This window comes from Polyergus mexicanus, unplaced genomic scaffold, assembly GCF_030449975.1.
Source record: "Polyergus mexicanus isolate NDT 795.1 unplaced genomic scaffold, iyPolMexi1.0 SCAF_1, whole genome shotgun sequence".
NCBI classification, from domain to species: Eukaryota; Metazoa; Arthropoda; class Insecta; order Hymenoptera; family Formicidae; genus Polyergus; species Polyergus mexicanus.
The window spans coordinates 3,187,950-3,212,521 of record NW_027223321.1 but is presented as its reverse complement, the minus strand read 5'-3'; the positions used below and the strand labels follow the sequence as shown (position 1 = coordinate 3,212,521).

At 40.5% G+C, this 24,572-nt stretch overlaps 1 protein-coding gene across 11 annotated transcripts in view; it reads right to left on the bottom strand.

The window, feature by feature from the left end:
• The window catches only part of LOC138931806 (protein tramtrack, beta isoform-like), a 72,098-nt gene extending 49,546 nt beyond the window's left edge, over nucleotides 1–22,552 (bottom strand). For 3 of the 11 annotated variants that reach the window (XM_070293032.1, XM_070293023.1, XM_070292988.1), the window contains exons 1-2: nucleotides 1,763–2,296; nucleotides 545–1,098 (exon numbers count right to left, since the gene is read on the bottom strand). In XM_070293032.1, coding sequence (XP_070149133.1) covers nucleotides 545–1,098; nucleotides 1,763–1,874 — 666 coding nt within the window. In that variant the 5' untranslated portion in view covers nucleotides 1,875–2,296. The other 8 variants (XM_070292962.1, XM_070292954.1, XM_070292945.1 and 5 more) reach the window with 8 other exon arrangements.
• Nucleotides 22,553–24,572: the final 2,020 nt, after the last annotated feature.

The window sequence follows — 24,572 nt, the reverse complement described above, 5'->3', positions numbered from 1 at the left end:
ATACATATAATGTTCATTGATAATAATGTATGAGACCACAATTAAGCAGATCTTTAAGCAGTAACATATGTTTACTGATACATAAACGGAAACCAACATTTACATAAATTTATTCAGAAAAATAGTATTCATGTGAAAATTTTTAGCGTATATTATTTAATTTCAAAAGCAAAAATTTTAATAAAAATACTAACACAAAATTTATGCAGTTAACAAATAAAAATATAGCATAATATCTAATGCTGTTGCGAAGAAATGTAACGAGGAATAAAATAAAATTTATATTTAATCTACATTCTAATAAAAAACATTCTAATAATAAATATTTCTGAAAAGATTACACCTTTGGATAAACTTAAAAGAAAAATATACCATATATTGTTCATTTCTGATTTTTCTTAATTGAGCTTTAAAATACGAAAAATGATACGTGCATAATGATACGTGATATTATAATAAAAGTGCATCTCAGAAAGAATAAAAAATAAAAAGTAAGATGTCTATTTCAAAATACAGTTACAAAAGATAATATATATTTACATACCTGAGAATCGGATAAGAATCTCTCGCTAGGTGGGCCAGAAAGGGAAACATCGTAGCTGCCTGAATGCTTTCTTTTCCTTTTCTCAGGATGAGACTGGAGATTAGGCGAATCGGTATGTCTGACTCCAGTTTGTGTTTCTGGCTCTGGTGACGGGCTCTTTTCCTCCGTCTTGTTATTTACACTATTATCAGTGAGGCCTCTAATCTGCAATGCCTCTGCTGTTTTAAGGAACATCGGTAGCAGATGCTGACTAACGTTAACTTCGCCCTTATACATAAAGTGCAGCAATGCCTTCATCTCCGTATCATTGACATCTTTCAGGAATATAATTGGATGGGGATGGGTGTTTTGTATGAAAATGCTCTCAAAATATGGACTGCATGCGGATAGTATGGTCTGGTGCGCCTTGAATGTCTCTCCAACACAGGCCAGGGTTACGTCACAAAGTGCCTCTCTAGCAAGCAGTGAGCTCAGGACGTCTGTGAGGTTGGCTGGATGATTGTTCCACCGTAGACAATACTGCTGGTCCATCTTGTCTATCTCCAATCCCGACCCTACAACCAAACTAGTTGCCCTGAATTGTCTACATAAAAACCTATACTCAAACCCTGGCTAACTGAATGCCTCCCTAACCCTTAAATCGCTAACTCACACACTTTCTCCACGCACACTTTCCTATCGTCCTGACAATATCTCCCAGCAGATTAAATCGCGATTCTAAACCCGCGCACAACGTCCTCCGTGCTTCTGCAAATGTGCCACATTGCAGTATAACTGTAAAACCCTTCAGGGTTCACGCCGCGCTACTATACGTGCAGAAAACATTTTTTAGCATAACCTTATCGCCCGATCAAATTAAATCGCGACGGATTTCTACGCGATAAGCCGCGACATGGGGATCACCGCGAGGTTAGATCTCACTAATTGCGACGCAGTACGTGCCACCCACATATACGATAATAATCCGATATATTCGGAGATAATGTTTTTGGCAATGTCAATATTCGCGAGGCTTGGGCGCCATTGTCGGCCGTGCTCGTCTAGCCTCCACGAGCCTCCTCGCGAAAACTCGATTTGTTGATGCCCGATTTCTAACCACTCGTACTATCTACGGAGCAATGCTTTATTTACGCCGATCTCACGCAGGTTACGCGCCGTGCATCGCGCACCGTTCACGAAATAACGCCTCTACCTAACGTGCACGCGTCGATTACTCACCTCTCGCAAACTTTTTGCCATTACAACGCCACCCGACCCTTAACGTCCACTGCCATACCAATCTGCCAATGCCTACGGCCTTATTTTTAAAATACTTTTGACCTTCGTGCATCTGCCGCGGGGGAATGGCGCGAAGGGCGCTCGGATTCAAACGCGGTTAAGGCAACGCGTCGCGTCTTCTGTCAGATTGCGTGCGAGATGCTGCAACTGCGACGTGCACGATTACGCGATATATCCCGGTCGAGTGTATCGCGTCGGAATACGGACAATTCGCGCCTCGTTCACCGCCATATCGATCTGTGATGCCGGCGTTCTTATTTTCCGAATAATGCACGCTTCCCTAAGTACGACTGTACGCGATATATGGCGCGCAAGGCGCTCGATTTAAACACGCCGTCGATTACATCGCGCGCGTTACATCTCTGTTAAATATTTTTAATGCTTATTACAATTAATCGATTTTTACAAAAACGCGTTGGAATTTGAAATATTAAATCCTTATCTATCAAAAACTTTAAAATAATCGGAGATATATATAATGTATTTAGTATTTTTTGTTAAAAAATATTAAACCATACAATTTGGTCTTAAATTTTAATGGCAAAAATTAAAGATCCCACTTCTATCCATTTATTATTTATTTATAAATTCATAATGTGCAAAATATTTATCAAATGCTGATTATATACGACAATTATTGAAAAATGAATAATTCTGCAAAAATAATGAATAGATAAACAGCTGATTTACTCGGCACCTTATGTAAATGCATTAAGATAAATATTCTTATCTTATTGATGTTTTGTTATGATAATTATCATATAAAGATAAACCATGCTTTCGTAGTCACGTAAAATCACTTTCGAGCGGTTCCCTCGATATAATAATTTAATTTCATCCATTCATCTAGTCGAGATCACTCATTTTAAAGCATACATTCGTTGTAAAACTTAGTTTAAAAAAAAAAATTAGAGATAGTATATTAAAATATATTTAATCCCTATATGTAGAAAAATTTTTCTTTTTTACATACTTGTGATTGACATGCTTTTTTTCAACAAACTTGATACTCAATCTAAAGAAAAGTATATTATATTCTTCGCTTAATAAAATCTGATATTAATGTGAATAAAAAACTAACAATTTATTATTTTTAAATGTTTTTATTTATTTTTTTTTATGTAAATTTGATTAGACAGAAAAAAATATAAAATTAATTTAAAAATAATTGAGTAAATATATTTTGGATCATTATAAAAAATATGAATGTGATATATTTGCATTTCTTCATGTTGCTAATTATGGAATTTAATATGTCTATGGAGGAGAAATAGCAAATTATCAATTAAAGAATGTCAATACAATTTTATTACCCGATGTATATTTTTCTCACTACATATTTACAAAAAAAAAAAAAAAAAATAAACTAATAGTTCTTTATAATATTTTCACAACACATTTTATGATTTCTTACCTACTTGTGCATCTTACGATATGTGTATACGAAGAAGGATGCTTTATATAAGATGTTAACGCATTAAAAAAAAAAGTTTAGTGCTATTATTTTATCCCTCGTCTTTCTTGCCAATGTGTGAGATTCTACGAACGTTTGTGCAAACAGCGATTGAAAATGCGGATTAAATCCGAGAGTACAACTCGCGTAAATATCAGTTGCCGACACATACAACGCGTAAAAAGAAAATTCTCACAGATTCATCCATTTGTTTAAGCGTGGAGCTTAACAGCGCGAGAAAAATCGTACGCGCGCATTCCACGACCGCGTTTTCCCTCCAGTTTTCTACTCGACGTCGTCATAGCTACTGAAAGAGCTATATACTCAGTCGTGAACAGTACCCGATACATTAAAGAGAAAATTTCACGAAAGAGCCTTTTCCATTTGACGGAAAATCGCGATGCACAAATCGGATCCTCTAGCTTCATTTAACAGTATAATAAACGGCAATTTGCGCAAATCGCGGAGTTTCTGATATTAATTTGATACTATCCTTCTCCCTCCCTTTCCCCTTTTCCACAAACGATAATCGTGTTACCCGCGCGAAATCAATAGGCAACGGGGAAAATTGGAAAATCTCCTCAACCGAGATTTCCAACGCGGATTTACAAGCTTTGAACGGTTGTTAACAGATTTAATCCGCGCTTTCATCGGCATCGCTGAAAATTATGACTCACGAGTATATCTCGCTCAAAGATAGAAATGCGATAAATAAAATAAAATGGTCATATGTCAAAACGATGATACGATAAACGCGATGTAAATGGGAAATTCAATATTTCCGTATCATCTTTTTATATATATATAATAATATCGTTATTTAAAATAGTTTGAAAAATACCTAATTAATCGCGTTCGCGATAAAATTTTGTTGCAATGTACGACGCAATATCTGTCATTTAAATTAAATCTCGCGTTTTTACGTTCCATTTCCAAATAGTTGGAAGCTGATCTGACATACGAACAGGATTCATTTCGCAATCACGGACATATTCTAATTGTACCCAATTTCATATCGCGATTTCCTGTTTTCCCTTAAATAAGACATTATATAGATATTAATCGTGGAACGCGAAACGCGCTGAAGCTACATACCTGTTTATTCGTTCGGGGTTCAAAAGACACTGAATAATATCACGTTTAAAGAGCTCCTGGGATATCAGACGAATACATATTGTATATACGCTGTGTATATACACAGAACTATATATTAGCTTCTCTCGCGAGTAACAATGTAAACTAATACATGTCAATATTATGTTGGTGAAAACGTCTATCTATTTTCATCGATAGTCAGTTAACGAAGGGATCGAAAAAAAATAGTGGAAAAAACATTTTGTTGTGCAACTTTGAAAGTTAAAAGAGAATTTCGGCATTTCAGTATGATTCTACAAAATTTTGATATTTCCCAAGATTTACATCTCTAATTATAGTTCTTCTATCAGATATTATTTAATCATAGCTATTATTATAAAAGAATTTAGATTTCAAAATCTATTTCAATACGCGTAAATCAATCCAACTGCAAGTAATTAGCCTGGTAATAAACCCGATTATGAAAGACTGTTTAATTACACGTCACAAAGTTACTCTCTCTCTCTCCGCATTTATTAAACTAAATGCACGTGTTAAGAATCCTGATATACAAAGATTCAGTCTGGCCTGTCTTAATAACAACGTACGAACTTTAATAAGGATTACGTAATTAGTTCTACCACGCCACGCGCTTCTTCGTTAAGCAAATCCACCCTCTAACGAGCTACTCACCGAGATGATATTCGAGAAAAGACGAGTGCCATCTCGTTCACATTTTCTGATAACCAACGCAGGATAGAAAAAGTTATTTGTCTATGAATAAATCATCGAGAGATTTGAAGAACTCCTCAAAATAATCTTTACTTAATATCTTGTTCGAATTGATTGAAAAACGTTAACACAAAAAGAAAAGATTGCTTTTTCTTATCCCCCTCACTATATGCAATTTATGAATGCATCTAAAATCTAAATGTATCGATATTATATAATTAATTCCATGCATTTAACAAGCTTAATATTCTTGTCAGAGAATGATCCCCTTCCGCAAAAATTAACAAAAATATTTTTTATTTCTTGGGAAACAGACCTGTGTATCCTGCGTGTCAGCAAGATGTCGGCGGTCATCGCCGCGACCGTCCACGCGATTAAGCGTGGTCGACCTTGGCCCTTTGACGCCGGAAGCGTCACGTTGGAGCCGACGAAATGCATCGGCGATCGATGCATTTCCCGCAGCTGCAGCGCGGCCGCGCGGGTCGGAAAAACGCCGCTTTCGGCATAAGGTTGCGGCGCGCTTTATCTTCAGGATGTTGCCCGAAGTTCATCTTCGGCGCGTAGATCTTCACGCGCTGCACGCGAGCGTGAATTCCCGTTTTATATATATGAATTATTTAACCGAGTTTCTCAGGCTTTTTCTTGAGCAAAGTACAGTTTACGAGACGTAAAAAAATAGACTTTCGCTTTGAGCAATGAGCGTAGAAAAATAGAAACTACTCGACTCTTTTTCTCTCTTTCTCTCTCTCTCTCTTTTTGTATCTCCGTCGACATAAACGCGCAAAGAGTCGAAGAGACGACAGCATTTCTATTTCTGCGGGATTCCCGCCTGGCGCCTCGGATCGATTAGGAATTGGAAGTTCGAGTCCATGACGCAAGCGATAACGTGGAAACATTCGGAAAAGCTCTATATAGAACGCTCTCGCGCCGATAAAGGACGCGCCGCTGCACATTCGGGTATGCATTTTCCCCGATTACAATACATTCGCGGGACGAAGAAGCGGACAGGAAGGGCGTGCGCTTTTGAAGCACGAAATCTTCAAACGAAACCGGGTTTTTTTTTTTTTTTTTTGTAAGCAGGCGGCACGCCATGGACGTACAATGTCGTTACGACATTGCCCTTACGTCAAATACGCTGTGACTTTTTAGCAAGTATACGACGAAGCGGAGAAACGTATTCGAGAGGTCCACGTTCCAAAATATCCCTCCAAATGACTCGAGAGACTAGAGCAGAGCGATCCGAATAATAGAAACGCTTTGAGACGTCCCGAGTAACCATCCTCGCGAAGATGATGGGACTCGGAAAACTTTGGAGAATTAAGATCATTCGGGAGTATCTGTCTCTCGGAACCATGGAAATTCAGCTCGTTTTCTTGCAAAAGTATCTATTCTTCGAATCGCACCCCAGAATCTCCGAGTGATTTTTCTGACATCTTTATGTTCAGACACCTTGCAAGAGCGTAAGTAAAATGAGAAGAATTTATTTTTTTTCTATTTTAATTTGCCGCGTGTCGAAAGAGGGACGTCTGATCAGTAATTGAATGGATGCTAATTGTTGACAGTAAGAGCCGTAATTTGAGTTGGTGTCCGAACATAAATGTCGCGCGCAACCACCTAGATGACGATTATAAGGACGGCAACGACACAATGATTACGTCGAGAAGGATCGCAGAGGGGATTAAACGCGGGCGTATCTGCTGCCGGGAAAACAAAGCGGCTCGGACGTTCTTTGTTACGCCGGAAAATAAAAAGAAGTAAAACGAATCGCGACGGTGAAGTTAAGCGGGAAAGTTATCTGCGATTAGTGCGCCTCGCGATAAACGCGCGATTAAATTTGCATAATAAGCGGCGAATTATTTCACGACACGGTGCTAGGCGGCAGATTAAAAATTAAGCTTGACGTAGAGAGGCGGCATTAACCATGCGTATGGTGTGTGTATGAGGGACATAGCCGCCACTGTTACGATGCGCGGAAAAAATACGGCCAAATGCGGCTGAAATGCGAAGCTGAAATTAGTTAACATTCGTAACAGCCGCCCCCATTCGTAATTAACGCGCTATGAATCATATGACTATCTTCGCGCAGAAATTAATTGAAATCAATGGCAATATTTCCTGCGGCCCGGATCGTCAAATATTGTATTTTCCGTCAAAAAAGCGATGCTAATCGACATCGTTCAAATAGAAGCATTAGCGCCTGTAATTCACATTAAGGTTCAGCCAATGTTTCGTCCAATATCTATCTGTAATTATTATATCAAAATTCTCTCTCTACTTTTATGTAAAAAAATATTGTGCGTTCAAGTATTTTTCGAGGATAAATATTTTTCAGAAATGTTATTTTTCTTTTTCGTAGATTATTTACACAATAAGTAAAATTTTGTTTTATAAATCAATTTTCTAAAGAAATTATTCTTTTACTAAAATTTCTCCTTTTGTATAAAAAGAAAGATAAAATAAGATCTATTTTTAAGACAAGTTTCTCAAGGAAGCAATATATTTCACGGATTATCTAAAGCGTCGAATATGCAGAAATAAACTTTATGTTTCAGATATTAAATTTTTTCGACGTTGTATCCTATCGCCATGCAAAATTCTATTTTATCAAAATCGTTCTGGCTCGAACGAGAAAGAAGCAAGCCAAGATAAGACCTTAGTGCCTTGGAAGGCACGTTTCTTGAAAGTGCGATATATTTCATCGGAAATACCATGCATCTTTTACTGCAGGCGCAGTAATAATACTCGTGCAAACGAATAGCGAAAATATGGAAATTCGAATCCGACCATGCTGTCCCACCGTGAATAATTGCATCCTTGCACCTGCCCAGCTCTCGAAGCCAGCGCGAAATCGCATACGTTACTGCGCATTTTTCCCGCTAACGAGTTCGCTTGTATTTGACTCGATGCCGAGCTGATAAACAACATGGTTTGATGAAGCGTGTTGTCAAGTATTACATTACAAGATTAACATTCAATCATATTTACGACCGCTCCTCTATCGACGTCTCGCGAATATAAAGATACGCGACACTTTCCCCGGCATGATTTCCCGTTACTTTTCCCGTCAACGACACTTCTCTCGGATTGTGCCCCGCCGAATTTTCCGCTCAATTCGCGATTGATTCTACTTATTTACTACAGCGTGGATGAAAGCCCGTATTACGGTACACCGCTTCTCGTCCATGCAAATTTATTTTCCGCTGTAATTCGTAATCTCCAAGATAGCGAGTAGGAAACGAGCCCAAGTGACAGAGCACATTGCGGCGAGCAATTTCGAAGCGACGTCGATGGGACGTCGTGACGCACGACCCTCCTGACCCTCCGTCCGTTTTTTCACCCCCGTAGGAAAAGTCGGGCGGCGGAAACGCGCGTGCCATCGATCGCGCGATCGATAAATCCCCTCCCAGTGGCGTTCCCGCCCTTTTCCGATCGCAGCGAAAATGCGATGCGGCGCGTCCCGCCACAGCAACGAGGATTGCAAAACGTCGACGCGCCAATTCCATGCGGCTTGACTTTCCGTCGCCGGCGAGTCTCGGGCGCATCGTTACCTGGTTTATTGAAATTCGTGAACATGAAATCCCGTCGGCCTTCCGCAGCCTTCGGCGGCGCGTAGAGCCGTGTCGTTGTCCTACGTGATCCTCTTCGGACGCTGGGCTCCTGAAGACGAGATGGACGATCTTCCGTCGGCGATCTTCCACCAGGACGACGAGGAAAGCCCTCTTCCGCTCCCGCTTCCGGAAGTGGCCGCGGGCCTTCGCGGATTCTCGTTGCACCGAAAGTCTGTCGCGGCGTGTACGATGCGTGTTTACTTTCGCGCACTCGGATTATCAACTCGCACTCGTACCCGTACGTATCGGCTTGCGCGCCAAGTCCTTTCAGCTCGTCTCGGTCATCGTCTACCGTTGGCGCGAGGCGCAAATTCGTAATCAGTAAGATCGAAATTCAGCGACGACGCGTGTGACACACGTTATGACGGTGCGCGCGTATCACAGCAAACTCGAAATCTTATGCGGAAACTCGAGGATGTAACGTCGACGACGGAAGACGGTTACGGCGCAGCGAATAGCAGCGCGAGTGAGTCAGCTAGGGAGGATCAACGGAGTGGCGTGTGCACTAAGTTGGCCGCGGAGCGCGACTGAGGCCAGGGGTGGCACCGAGAGAGAGGGTGACGTGGATGCAGGTCGACGTGTACGCTGCACGGGCACATCCCCCCTAATGAATGCACCAGGCATGTGCGAGGGATTTTATGTTCGCCGCCGCCACCGCCGCCACCGCTGCGCTGCCTTCCCTCCGTTTACCCTCCGTTGCTTTACCGGCACCACCCGAGGACCGCTGCTGCCGCCGTCGTCGTCGCCGCCGCTACCACCACCACCCTTGCCGCTCTCTAGCTTTCCCTCCCGCACTCCCTTCGCGTTCGCCTTCCTCCCCTTCCCCTGACCGACGTGTCCTCCACCTCGCCATCCCCGCGATCCCTCTCACCTTCTCGCCTCTTTTCCTCTCTCTCTCTCTCATTCTCTTTATTGCGCTCGTTGGCACATCGAGTCGAGTTGAACCCCCTTTTCGCGCGCCACCCGACAGTGCAACCCGCCACCCAGCGCAACCAGACGCGCGCCGCTTCCCGGGTCCACCGTGGGGCGGTTTTGCCCCGTATGGCGGAAGCCACCGCCGCGCTCCTGGGGCTGTGCCCGGTTTTCGCCTCCTCCTGCGTGCCTGCGGACCGTACTCTGCATCCGCCGATTGGTACGCACAACTCACCCGCCCGTACGCGGATCCTCTCCTGTGCACCTGCACACGATCGCTGGCTATTCCTCTTCGCACCCCCGCCGAACACGCAACACTCTCGTCCTTCCTCAAACTTTCACCCCCACTCTCCCCCGTTGCTCTTTGTCCGCTATCTGTCTCCCTTTCGCGTTCACGCGCATCGTATCTCTCTCATCTTCTGCCCGTTCCTGCTCGCCGTCTCAGCCGAGCTTCCTCGGTCTCCGCCGTTTGGTACGCGCCGTTTATCTTTGTCGAACCGCGTCGTGCTCTCGATACCCGGGTTGGGACATCGCACTCGCAGCCGCATATCTTGCACCGACCGTCGGGAACGTCGCCAAAATCTGCCGGAAGTTTACGTCTTCGAGTTCCCGGTATGTCCGCGGCCGTAAAGGGTGCGAAGGATAATTCCGCGTCGAAGCATTCTCCGAGGAGCGATCGATAAATCGATTCTATAACGCGGTCGTATCGTTGCACGAGAATTTAATTGATTGTAACGGACGTTACGATCAATTTTGCGTTAATTCTTTCCTCGATGCAGCAGTTCTTGATAATTTTCGACAAATCAGTGACAAATTTGTTTTATTCGTCAGCAATTGTTGCCTCGCGAATAAGTTTATTCATCTCGCGGGAACAGACTATATAATAATCCTATAAAGATCAGCCGCGCGATACAATATTGTGAAAGTAAATTCGATACACGTTTTAGCCCTTTCTAGCGTAATGCATCGTCAATTTCGAGTGTAATTCCGTTATCTTGAGACGCTTTGTGCTTCGAGCCACTCCATCCACCATCTTTGCAATAAATTAACTTACCAGCAGACAACTTAGCACATTATATAACGAACGGGTGAATGTACTTTCAACATCAAACATTTTTGCGCTTGTTGCGCTCTCAAATACGATTGTGGAAAGGCGGTGGATATCTCAGAGTACCAATATTTCTCAGAGTTCAAAGAGATCTCTGAAATTATCTGCTTCAAGAAAAAATGCAGATTCATCCATCCATTTGTTCCATCTGATCAAAAAGATATAAATCTTTCCTATAAACCTTAAAGATCTGTATCGAAAGACATGTAACTTTTTATGTTGATATTATCTTAATTTTAGTAGACGGCTCTTTATAATCATTTGTAATGAAAAATCTATAGACGAAAATTAAACGAGATTATACGCCGGAGCGCACCTAAATTATCCCGAAGTTTCAAGACTTACCTTACGTATGTAATGGTATTACAAAACTTAATGTCACTCCTTCGTTTTACAGTAACTAGTCGGTTGCCAATTTCCTGCTATTCCCAACCCCCGTTTCTACGTCACCAAAGTACTATTTCAGAAATAGTCACGCAAGAGAGAGCATCGCGCGCTCTTGTTGACGTTATTTTAATTAAACCGTATATAGTATCATCTTATCGCTGTTGCATTTTCATCATCATCGTTGTCATTGTGGCGGAGCCACAGCGGCGACGTGTCTAACGGCATGGCTGACATTAACAAGGCATGGCAACAACTCCCTCTCTCTCTCTCTCTCTCTCTCTCTCTCTCTCTGACTTACCTTAATATTACAGAACATTAATATTATCATCGTAGCCGCTTCTAGCTATAGGCGATTAAACACCCTTCGCGTGCCTATCGCTCACATTTGCGAGCCTATTGACTTAGGATGAAAGTTCTCAAAAAATAAAAGTTGTAAATAAAATATCATTTAAAATGTTCTAATTTAGTGAAATAATATTAATATTATATAATCTAAAATTAAAATATATATATATATAGAAAAAAATATAATTGAAATAAAAGAGAATATTTATAGAATTAATCTTTATTATTACATTCGCGAATCTTTAAAAAATAAAGATTCGAGATAAATCTAATTTATTTAAAAAGAGATATAAGATAAACTCTTTAAAGATTAAAATTTCAACGGAGAAACAAAAATTCTCATTTGTGCAATAAATATTATAATATTTGGCAAAACACTTAAATTTGTTTCATCAACTAGTATCGACAACAATTCTGTAAAGTCTGTTAGAAAAAATTTTTATTTGCCGATTATTTTACACAAACAAAATTAAAAATGAAAATTAAATAAAATTAAAGTGATAAACAGTTTTCTAATTGTAAAAACTTCAACTACAGGAGTTGGATGGTTTCTTCGTTTCGCGACAAACGCGACTAGATAGGAGCGCGACTAAATCTCTTAGTAAAAGGGAAGATCCGTGTTGTCCGGATGTCTTATTTAAAATGCATACGCAATGAGATCGCTAAGTGGTCGGGTTACTACATCGGCAAGCCGCCGGAAGGAGAAAGAAACCGCACAGTACGGCCAAAGAAAAGAGGATGACTATCAACGGAGGAGGAAGCGAGTCGGCTTAAACGGCACACAAGCTGATAGTATACTATATTCAGATGAAATCTTTCGCGTTTGGCCGTCGGGAGAGTCGAGCTTTAATAAACTTCGCAAGCTTTTCCATGCGGCGACCGAGTACCAACTACGTACCAACCGTCAAGTGCAAGCTTAGAAGCTTAGCAGCTTATAAGTACGTATAAACCAGGACGGAAGTAGCGGAGGGTACGCATGCGGAAGGTAAAAAGACGAGAGGGCATCAGGAACGAGAGAGTGGATGAAAGAGAGAGAAAGGCGAGTACAGGGTGATTCACGTCAAAGTGGTTTTCGCTTTACTCTGATTTCGTTTAACTCTGAACGTAGCAACGAATATGTATTAAAGCATCTCGAGGAAATAAAAGTTTTGAAAAAATTTAGCAGTTCTATAAATTTAGAGGATCAAATATTTTGAAAAAGTATGATACGCAAAATCTGCGATTCTTGAAATTCAAGCCAGAAAAATGTGACAATTCATCGTTAAGGCTTATTATTAATAAAAAAAAAGGCGCGTACAGTTATGTGAAAAGATTCAGAATATAAGGAATAATATAATAATCAATTGTCAAAATAATGACAAGTACCTGAAGAGGGAACTGTGATTACTCGAAGCACTTTGTATATCGAAGGAAGGTTACTGCCATAAAGGTAGCGAGAGGGTAAACTGAGCTTTCGTAAATTGAACACGAGTTTTTCAGTTAATCGTCACGTTCGTATCCTTCGCTCTAAACAAAGTGTGTTCTCTCTTTCTCTCCTTCCGCTCCTCCTATCTTTTTTTGCGACCGTCATGTGATTCCGCGAGCCAACCCGCCGACAACAGTACGGTTCGCTGCTACCTGGGAAGCTCCGACGACGACGAGAACGATAAAAAGAAAGAAAAAAAGAAAAAAAAAACAGGTCGCACGACCTGCATGGGAAAAAACTGAAAAATGAAAGTCCCGACACCTACTAGTAGTCTCCTCTCGAGATCGCGTCGCCGCCGGGTTCTCCGCGTCGTTGTCGATACCGTCATCGAGGCGTAACGTAAAATAGGACCAGACTCTCCTGACGATGAACAATGAACTGGCGATTTTATTCGAGTGGTCCGGTTAAACAAATGAATCCCCGCAACAGGCGCAGAATATTAAAAAAAAATTCAGGCATTCTCAATGCATCCTCCGCGACAACGAATCGCTATCTCACATATTTGATCGAATTATCAACCGATACCAAAAGAAGTTTTATACATAGCAGATTTTCATATTCTTTTTCTTTTCAATTATATTTCTTCAATATATTTGTAGAAAAACATAAAAAAAAGGATATAAATAAGAAAATAGAGATCCGAAATAGTTAGAAACTTGAGATATCGCGAGACTTTATTTCGCATTAATATCTGGAATGTGTATAAAGTTTAAGATTAAATTAATAGACATAATTTTTCCCTCTCCCTATAAAATTAAACTTCACATTTAGATGCAGAGAATTTAATAAGCATGATATAATTTCTTGCAAAATTAATTCCGCATGTGAATTTCAGAAATGGAGAGGAAAGAATTTTTTTTCGTGCATGCATCTAATAATATCGGTCCACACAATAATCATTTCATTAATTTGTTGCATATCATCGATGCAGTCTGACGGGAGCTATATTAATTTGTCGTTGTTGGGCCCAGAGGGCATCGATTTGTTCCCGTCGGTTTGCTAACTGGTCGGCCAACACGAAATTGCGAAATTTCGCGATGAATTTATGCAGCCGTGATTCGTTCTCTGTATAAAACTGTCGTTGCACCCTCTCGATTTCCGCCTTCGCCCGCGGCAATTCGAAACAACACGGGTACACGCGTTCGAGGAGGAATCGCGTGCACGAGCGCATTGTAAACTGCTGCGGCCGCTTTGTTAGAGAAGCCATAACAAAAATGCAACACCGCGTCAAAGAATAGTTTGGCGTGTACACATATATATGAATTGAGCGAGCGCGTGACAATTTCGGCGAACGCCAAACGAGAACAAAGGTGGAAGCGTAATCGATATCGCGCGCGCTCCCATTTTACATCTGCCATCCGAGTTTAACATCCGTTTACCATCGGCTTGCCGAGAATAACCCGCGATTTCGAATCGCGTAACTGAATTACGCGAGTCGTCCAAAGTTCGCATAATGATCGTTTCGTTCTGTTCGTCGATGACGACGGAGAATCACGCTCGACGTCGTCGTGGCAGCGGGTCATCTTTGACCTCGTTTCCTACCGGAATTACACGATCCAATTCCTTCTCGTTCCTATGTCATTTACTCTGCGGGAGCGCGGGTTCTTAAGGGACTTCTCCCGGAAATTGGCACACTCGCTCACCGCCGCTTATTCTTGCTCGACCGCGGTGAAAATCGCACGCCCGCAACCCCGTATGTCCGTCGTCAAATGCGGTAGTGTTCTCCATTCATCCCGGGGCACGCGAAAAGCGCACGCTAATGAATTTCGGAAGGGCTCGCAAACATTCACTGATTACCCTATTCGCTATCCAAATGAACACAAATATTGGCCTTCTGGTGTGTATACCGTAAATATAATGACGGAATTGCCGGAAAGCGTGGAATCTTCTTCTGGCTAGACAATCGCAAGCTCTCAAAGAGAAAGACTGAGCATTCTAAATATAAATAGAATAATTCAAAGAGGCGACGTACAAGCTACTCGATTATCTAATTATGATAAATGTAAGGTTTTTGAAGTTGCAATTTTATAGTTAACCGCGATACAAATTCAGATTTTGACTATCATGCTTTACTCGCCAGTAACATCAATTTTCTGTTTTTTTTTTTCCAGCAGATGATTGTAATCATCTAGACGTAGACGCTTTCTTGCCGAGTTCTTTCTAATTTGGTAAATCGGGTGCCATTAATTAACAGCGAATACTTGGGACTGAGAGTCGAGATGTTTTCACGAATAACGAACTGCAAACGTGAATAGCAGCATGGTATATAGCCAGCTTCTTATTTTAAACGCGACAACTTTATGTCGTGTAATGATTAATATTTCTGAGATAAACATCACTCTATAAGTTAAGTCCATTAGATGAAACAATTTTTATTTAATATGATGTGAACGAAGGACGTGCATCATTATATCAATCTTCTACTGTTAAAAATATTCAATTCACTATCGCGCAATATTTAATAGCGGGAATAATAGATTTATACTCCATACACAAAGAAGATATATTACTTGATAATGCAATATTACTTAACAAATTTAATTCTCCTATTTCTATTTCTTCTATTATTAAACATATTCAACTCATCGCGCGATATTTAATAGCAAAAATAAACAATATTTATACTCCATATACAAAAAATATATCACTTAATAATGCAATATTACTTAATAAATTTAACTCTTTCATTTTCTTTCAATCCGCATGGAATCAAGCATTATTTGCGACGCATTTGAACAATAGATTCTACGAATCCTCGCCACGTTTGTTCGACGTTTTTCAATTTCGAGAGTCATTGTACAGCGGTCTTTAAAATGGAGTGTGTAATGTCGTTTCCGGCGCGAGAATGACAGGAGAGAACAGCGCGAAACGGGCTCGAGAGTCAGTTTGCAATATGCACCCCTAAAGGATGACAGGAAAAGAGAAAAAGAAAGAGAGATAGAGAGAGAACGCGTGGCCAAGCAAGGAAACTAGAGAGGAAATTAACGACTCCATCTCTTTTCTTTTTCAATGTCAATTTTATTGCGACTTCCCGGCTCTTCACAGGCAGATCCGTCTCTACTCCGGATAGCGAATGTCGGCTCTTTTGATTGCCGGAGACCTGACGAAGAGCTAACCCGAAGATTGAGATACGAAACGATAAAGACAAAGTTAGCGTAATCAATAGTTACGTCCTTTTCTCTCTTGCACGCATACTTATCCTTTGCCTCTTGTTCTCTCTCTCTCTCTCTCTCTTTCTTTTTTGTTTCTGCATCATCTCTCTTTCCTCACTTTTCCACGCTGTCACGTGCATATTCTTAGCTACTCATCCTCTACCATTCCTTTTCCCGATTCATCGAGTTTCCACGCCAACTCGAAGCCCCACGATTTCTCGTCTTCGATTCTCGTACTTCAACGCGACATTTGTATCCAGTTTCGCGACGATACCTATTATACGTGGCACCCGCACGACGACATCGTCAATAATGGCAATGACGGCTGTGCCTTTCTCTTTATGCCATCCTTTTCACCAAACATTTTCTTTCCTCCGCATAACTTTTGTTTATTTGTTGCCGTTCGACCAAACTTTCACGTCTTTCTTTTTCTATCGTTCGTACTTTCGAAACATCCAAAGCAGCGAGGTAAAAGAATATTATATGGAACGCTTCCTGATTTACGACAATATGTACACTGTCCGACAATGATTTCTTCACCTCACAAGAAAACGGAACAAATCATTGTCCAGCAATGTACCAAAGTACAATATTCCCAATGTTCGAATTAAAATATTTAAAAAAACTGAGAATACACGAAAATACACGATGAAAAATAAAGGATCTTAAAATTAATTCGTCTAAATAATTAAGGAATATTAAAAATTGTATGATATGTTATCTTTAATTGCGTATAGAAAATAAAAACAAGTGTTTTAAATTAATGCTATTAAATTTAAGTACAAATGAATCGAAATCCTATTATACGGAAAAAATAAAAAAAAACAACTTTTAATAGGAAAATGTAAATATCGTTATATGTGTTTGAATGTAGTTTGAATACACTTGTTCATTATATGATAAACTTTCCTTCTCTTTCCCCTCATCTCGGGTGCTACCAACTGAACGGTCGATAAATAATGTCATATGCGCGTTACACGCAAGTCTTGTGGAATAATTTTGCAGTTTAAAACGAGCGTCAGCTCGAACAGAAAAGAAAAGAAAATGACTGCATGAAAGATTACGGTTAAAGAGAGATGCAATTTAAAGAAATATGAAAGAGAAGGACACAAGCACAGGAATAATATCGCGAAAACATCGATAGACTTGCGCAAGCTATCAAGATAATATCGTGCAAAATATCTTAGCAGGTTTAACCCTGTAACGGGCGAATTGTATATAAACAGCGTGTGACTTGAGGTTGGTAACGCTTCTTCGGTGTGTGATTTTATGCAAAGTTAAAAAGATTAATCTCGCTAACATTTCTCTCGTGTTCATCTGTATAACAACTTTCCAGGAAAAGTTAAAAGCTTAATAGACGTTGCATTTTTATGAGCTTTTACATTATCGAAAAGGGATGATGGTGAAATATTTATAAAATGATCAAACGAGAGAGAAAAAAGCAAAAGCACCAAACGGAAAGTCTTTTACTTCATTTGAACTTTTATACACTCCATTCATCAAGTCGTCCACCGTGTGATTTATCAATTATTCATACCATTCGTTATTCATGAAGAAAAGTCTGTTACTAATAATCATCATTTAATTCTACTTGGCATTCAGCCGCCTTTATTACTTACAAAAAGATCACCGTTGAAAAAGTCCAGGACTCCGTTAACAGCTCCGTTGTTGATATCCGCATCAAAAAATTAATCGTAGATATTTTTGGAACATCAAAGATTTTCTGAGAGAAAGCCAGCGTGCTTCCTGAAATGTCAAAAATACCAAGACAAATTTTAGAATTTTTTAAATATCTTTCACGATTCAAACAAAAATATGTTATATATATTACTTTTTAATTTTTTTAATAAATGCTTCACTTCCAAAAGATAAAATTTTGTAAAAGAAACTTGTAAAAGAAAAATTCGCATCACAGAAATAACAATAAGATAAATACTTAATTTAATTTACTTTTTAATTGCATGTTTTCTTTTTCCACAGCTTAAACATTTTATTTCATAATCGATGCAAGAACGCAATGCGGTAATTAAAACAAGCAAGAATATTGCATGATAAAAGCCATTCTACAATCTCATCGGAAAGTGCGAATTCCGCTTTTACAATCCCTCGATTCGCCTGCGGGGTTAATATAGGGAAATATGTATACAACCGCTGATTATTCCGATAAAATTAGCAAGGAATGTGACTACCCCTATGCGAATAAAAGATACGTAACGTGACTATGTAGGGAAAGAGAGAAAGTACAACAAGTTCGATCGGGATCGGCGAGGTGGAAAAACGGCGCGGCAAGTAGTCGATGCGTTCAGAATTCCGCAGGAATTCCCGGAGTCTCTTCCCCAATGGGTAATAACGAGGATTCGGCCTCGTTTATCACCACTTGTAGCTCCATCCCTGACCTGACCAGCCGCGCACCCACGAGCGGGATTCACCCCGGCTCATCTCCTTCTCCCTTATCCGCCATTCCCTCCCACGCTCGTGCGCGCGAGAGAGATGGATCTGAGGCAACCGGCGTCTGTCTCGCTCTCGAATCACCCCATCGCGACACGTGTACCCACACCTCACCCTCCACAACTCCTTATTTTCAGCCGGTTCCGACCGACGCCCTCCGCCTACCCCGGAAACGTTCTCGGCTCGGTTATAGCGAGCCGAGGGACAGGACTAGATATAGTGAGGAAGGTTACCGCGTGCGGAGCGTGTATATGTGTATGTATATGTGTGTGCTCGTCCACGTGTATGACCCCTACACCGACAAAGATCTTCGCCGCACACGGTGAGTGCTTGTCGCTTGCACGAACGGAGAGCTTGACCGACATCATTGGCCTTTAAGGGCACAGGGTCGATGACGAGCTCAGAATTTTGAGGGCCCTAAGCGCGATGCGATATTTAAGGTTTTTATATAACGTATTCAAATCTTTTGAAAAATAGACTATATAAATTAAAAATAAATTATATAAATTAATGTAAAATAATCGATTTTTTTTTTTCAGAGAAAAAATGTCATGCAATTTAAAAAATACCTGACAAGTTTTTCAAGATTATTAAAGATTTATACGGAAAATATTGAAATTTCTTATCTATTTTTTGTTAATTAAATTGTTGGCATCATTAACGCGAGATCATTCTTTGAAGATCCTAGTTTCGCAAGATTCTAGTTTCCAGAATCTCTGGATTTAATCTGTTACTTTGATAGAAACTGTTATTTAGCCGCGATATGGATAGATATAATATTCGTATCGCCATACGCTCGCAACATCCGGAGTTGGAAGTTTCTTGTCGGATAGCTATTTGCTGGAAAGGAGGACGGGAAGGCCAGGGATTGCGCAAAACCGTTCGTCGGCAGGATCTCGCGACCGGTCGCAGCTCCTCTCTCGCTCCTACGAAAGAATCTCGAAACTGTTCGCCAAAAACGAATCCCGTATATGTATGTAAAGACCGAGTGATTTCGCCGTTCAAAAGCGCATATAAAATGAGATGACCTTCCACGGACTCGCGCTTTGCCGCATAAATTTCAGGCCTTCTTCGACACTCGCTCATATCGAAATATCGAGATAATATTCAAATATAGTAAATATGACACGGCGAAAAGATGTGAATTAACATCAACCGCACACAAATCTTCCTCTTTATCTTAATTATTAAATATATTTCGCGCGCGCCCAAATGTAGAGTGTTTTTCTACGAGAATTAAAGATGAAAGCGTGTTTATCAGAATGATCCTCGCACGGCCAACTCGACGGATTTGTTCTCTTTTCTCCCGACTTTCGATTCTTGTCCGAGCTTGCCGAGGTTTAAATGCGTTTTAAAGTTTCACGGCGAAGGTGTGTAAACGACCGGTAATGTCTCAAACGAATCTAGACATCGCCTTTTATCTCCCGACCCCCTCGTTGCTCCGCTCGCTCGCTCGTTCGTCGTGGCCGTTCGTTATTCCGTGAATAAATAATCGAGCGGGCGCGCGCGAAAGGCTGATGAAAATTTCAATCGATGGCTTTTCCGCCCGTCCACTGCTCCAAAATTATTCATCGATCTCTCGCTAACTCGGCGCCGCTTTCCCTCCATCTTTTTTCATCGTCGCGATACCCTCGACGATGACGACAATGATGGTTCCGAGAGAAGAAATCCCTCTCGACCATTTAGACGTTACAAAAAAACCGTACGGTTCTCCTCTTTTTCTCTCTCTCTCTTTCTCTTTTCTATCTTCCTCTTTCTCTTCTTCCTCAATAGATGATAAAAACGCCAGTTAAAACGCAATTCAGCTCTCTGAATATTTGAAAAGACCTTAAATTCTCTCTCATTCATTTATCTCGACGCGCATATTTTTCTTCTTGGAATTTTATAAAATAACTTTTGGAAAGATTAAATAATTAAAATAAAATATATATATATATATATACATATATGCTTGTTATTAATAATAAATAATTTCTCTTTAATTTACTCTTGTATATCAAGAAACTACGAATTTACTAGGCGTTTATTCGAGAGAGCGTGCGAGAGAAAGCCTGGTGAAAGCAAGAGAAGGACAGAAAGGACGAGGGAAGAGAGTCAACTGCGAACTCTCATCGTGTCACGTAGCACCTAATCTAGGTCAACGGAATTGAATTTAGAATCCAGTGCCAGGCTACCGTAGTTATATAGCGCTCTGTAGGTTCAGCATCGCTTCTTCGCATAGGCAAAGCGTTTCCGGGTTCACAGCGAAAAAGACGCAGCGCACACACACAGACTCTCTTGGGCTCTGTTAAGTCGCGGCTGGACCAGAATGTAAAAGAGAAAAAAAGAGTTTTGAGTTTTAAATTAACTGTACAATTCTTTATACAGAAAACGGCGACGAGTTTATGACCCATACGTATTCGTGAATGTCTGACTCTCTGGACTCTCTGGACATTTTGGACATTAATATTATTGTTATTTATATATCTTGTAATATTTTTTTCTATTAATATTATAAAGATAATCTTTTATAGTTGTTAGAGGCAAATCAAACGAAACTAGATGAAATATTCATAAAATTAATGATATTGCGAAAAATAATTTTTTCGTGTAATGTAATCACAAACACACATATTACTCGTTAAAAATTTTCTCTTTAAAGATAAACAAAAAATGTCACATTTCTCTAAACATTTAAAATTTTTATCTCTTCTATATCTTATACATTTATATATCGCGCGTGTCTTCTCTAATACATAATTATCTGAAATATAAATTTTGAAAATCTCCTAGGCGCGTAGAATTGAACGATGTGTATGCAGCAGAAAGAGAGTAGAACAAGACTAATGCCGCTAATGCCTCGTCGATGTAGTGGTAAGTAACGGGATCTAATAGCCGATACGCCCTTTCATCCTCGCAACGAGTGAGCGAACGAACGAGCGAGCGCGAGAATCAGCTGTCGCCTCTCGACGGAGAGCTAGTATCTTATTCGTCTCGCTTCCGTTCGTTTCCTTATGAAAACCCGATACATACACACACAAAGCACGACTCTCTTTCTCTCTCTCTCTCTCTCTCTCTCTCTCTGTCTTTTCTTCTCCACGCTCTTCGTAGATACAAATACAGATACAGATCTCACATATGCGCAAGCAGATCGTATACAATGTGCGCGCGCGGTGTAACATACGGCCCCCGAGGCCTTCCTTCGCCACGCATTTACAGAGCAGAGAATTCCGGGAGCGGAACGCGCCGCGTCATGTTGCTCTCCACGTCGGCGGCCCGGGCAAGCAGGGAAATAATAGCCGAGTGATAGAGTCGAGCGCGAGGAATTTTTATGGTTAAATCGATGTTGCACACGCGGCGCGGGTCGCGGCTCGCGAGCGGGTTGGAGAACGGTCGCGGTAGACGGAGCGAGTGAAGGAGATAAAGAGAGAGAGAGAGAGAGAAGAGAGGGTCTCTATTCTCGAAGAAAGAGACAGAGAGAGTGAGACGATGAAATAGCGAGGAGCGAAGGGCGTTAGAAATGTGGGGCGGGGATAGATCCGGGCTTCGCGCTCTCTCTATGTACGCGACCTTGAATGCCTGCCAACCTAGACCTTGCCTCCGCTCTTTCGCTCGGCTCGTCTAGTCCAGAAAGGCCGTGTGATTGTTGTTTCAAGTAACACAACGGCGACGACTCGAAACGGGCCCTCTCGCTCGCTCGCGATGACATCGTCTCTCTCTCTCTCTCTCTCTTTCTCTCGTGCGCGCGCGCCGATTACGTAAAAAGATCGTGACGCTTAAGGACATCGCGAACAAAACTGCGTTTTCTATTAATATCGCGAACAAATCGTGAAAGGAAAATAATGTATATGTACGGTCGTGTTACTTTACAATGAACGAATCTAATTCGAATCTAACCGCTCTCGAGCGATTCGCATAGCGCGACGAAAAATTCAAACGATTTGACGACGATCGCTCTAATCTCTCCCGTGATAATCTACATCTTTACCTTAATATAAAATACCTTCAAAGATAGATCCTGTCCGAGGGAAATTGAATCGCTAATGGTAGCCGTTGGTCGACAATTTAATTTAAAAGTTTCTTACGAAGCGGGAGGACGTCTCGGGAAAGACAAAGTGAGACGAAGGCGACTGAAGTTGGCGCGCAACGAGCCCATCGATCAATGACGACGAGATACATAGATGGACGGCGGGAATCGAGCATTCGACCGTCGCGATATTATTAATGACGCGTGAATTCGTACGCGTCGCGAAGGCTTTTAAAAAATGCGGAATCTTCCCGTCTCGATCGCGCATCTTTTCTCCGACAATAATTCCGATCGACACGCGGCAAAAACGTAGCGTTGCGTGGCGGGAACGGACCGATATCGCGAGAAAAAGTAGAGAGGAAGGCGAAAAAGCATCCGCGAGTCCGCTGCTCGCTGAAGCGATCTCTCGCTGGGTGGGAATCATAACGGACCCTCGGGCCGGCGACCGACCGGGCCGCGCCTAGACCAGACGGATATAGCCGACATAGAGTATCTCTATCTATCTATCTATCCATCTACCTACCTACCTATCTACCTGTCTCTACCAACTTACCTTTTCGCATTTTTGGCCAAGTAGCGCAATGCCCGCCGCCAATCGAATCGCCAGTGGCATCTGTACTCGGACGATCCAGGACGATCGCGAAATCGAGCCGCGCGATTATTTCCCGACGCTGGTCGCGCAAACTACATAGATCGCTCGACAGGTAGCAGCAGCAGTCGCTGCTAGATCGTTGATCGAATCGCCGCCTTAGGGCCCATCTAGACAGATTTGCATAGACGCGTAATGAATATGCACAGAAAAATCAATCATTCGACACTCGATTCATTAATTTCCTTACGCATTATGCACTTATGCAAATTCGTCTGAATAGGTTCTTAGAACCATCTTATGCGCGCACCGCTTGAAAATCGTCCTCGAACTTTTGTCAAGCGATTGCAGCGGTGATTAAAATCAGTATATGATAAACTCCTTTTTTATGTGTTATAGAGATTATTATATCGATTATTACAATCCCGAATAAATATATACACATTCCGGCATTTAATATCACGATTATAGATTATAAAACATAGGACGATATAAGCACTAAAAAATTCTCTAGATGCTCAATTTTTATTGGTCGATTTGTACTTAAATTTACATTATTATTCGTTTCGTATCTATATCACAAGCATCTTTGTCAAGAAAAAATTAAGATATATTTTTTACGTGTAAATTTCTAATCTTCAAAAGGATTAACTGTGATATTTTTGAACATACCTTTATCTGTGATATATTTTACTACTTATTTTATTAATTTCAAATATGGAATTATTTCACATTAAAGTATCAATCAATGATGATCAAATAGAAATGGAAAAAAAATTTACTAATTCTAATGCATTAATGCTACACGAATTTTGATCAATTATAAAAATCTGAATTACGGATGAATTATTTTAGTTTTTCAAATCATAAAGTTTTGCATATCTATTCTATCCGAAAATACGAATTTAAGAACACTCAACGTAATTAACTAATTTACTCACTATGTTAGTACTAGTTACATTATTTTATGTTTTATGGTTTAGACAAATTCATAGCATTGAAAGCGTCGGAATTTACATTATATTATTTATCGGAATGAAATTCCGATTTCGAAGATTATCCGTAATTCAGGTCTAAACTAATATTAATCGAGCTCCATCCAGTATTAAACATATTAAAATTGCTAAATTTCTTTCTATTTCTATCGATGGAATGCTCGATATGATTAATCAATTTACTCGCTACGTTAGCACTACTTGCATTATTTTATGTTTTATGGTCTAGACTCTTCTAGACAAGTTCACGATATCGAAAGCGTCGGAGTTATGGCCGGAAGGAAGAATTTCGAGGATCATCCGTAATCCAGATCTAAACTATTATAATCGAAGTCCATCCGGCATCAAACACGTTAAAATTGGTAAATTTCTTTTCATTTCTATCGATTGATTGATATATTAAAGTATGACTTCATTTCATATTAATAAAAAATCACTAACGATAAGTGGCAAAATATATCAGAGACAAAGCATAT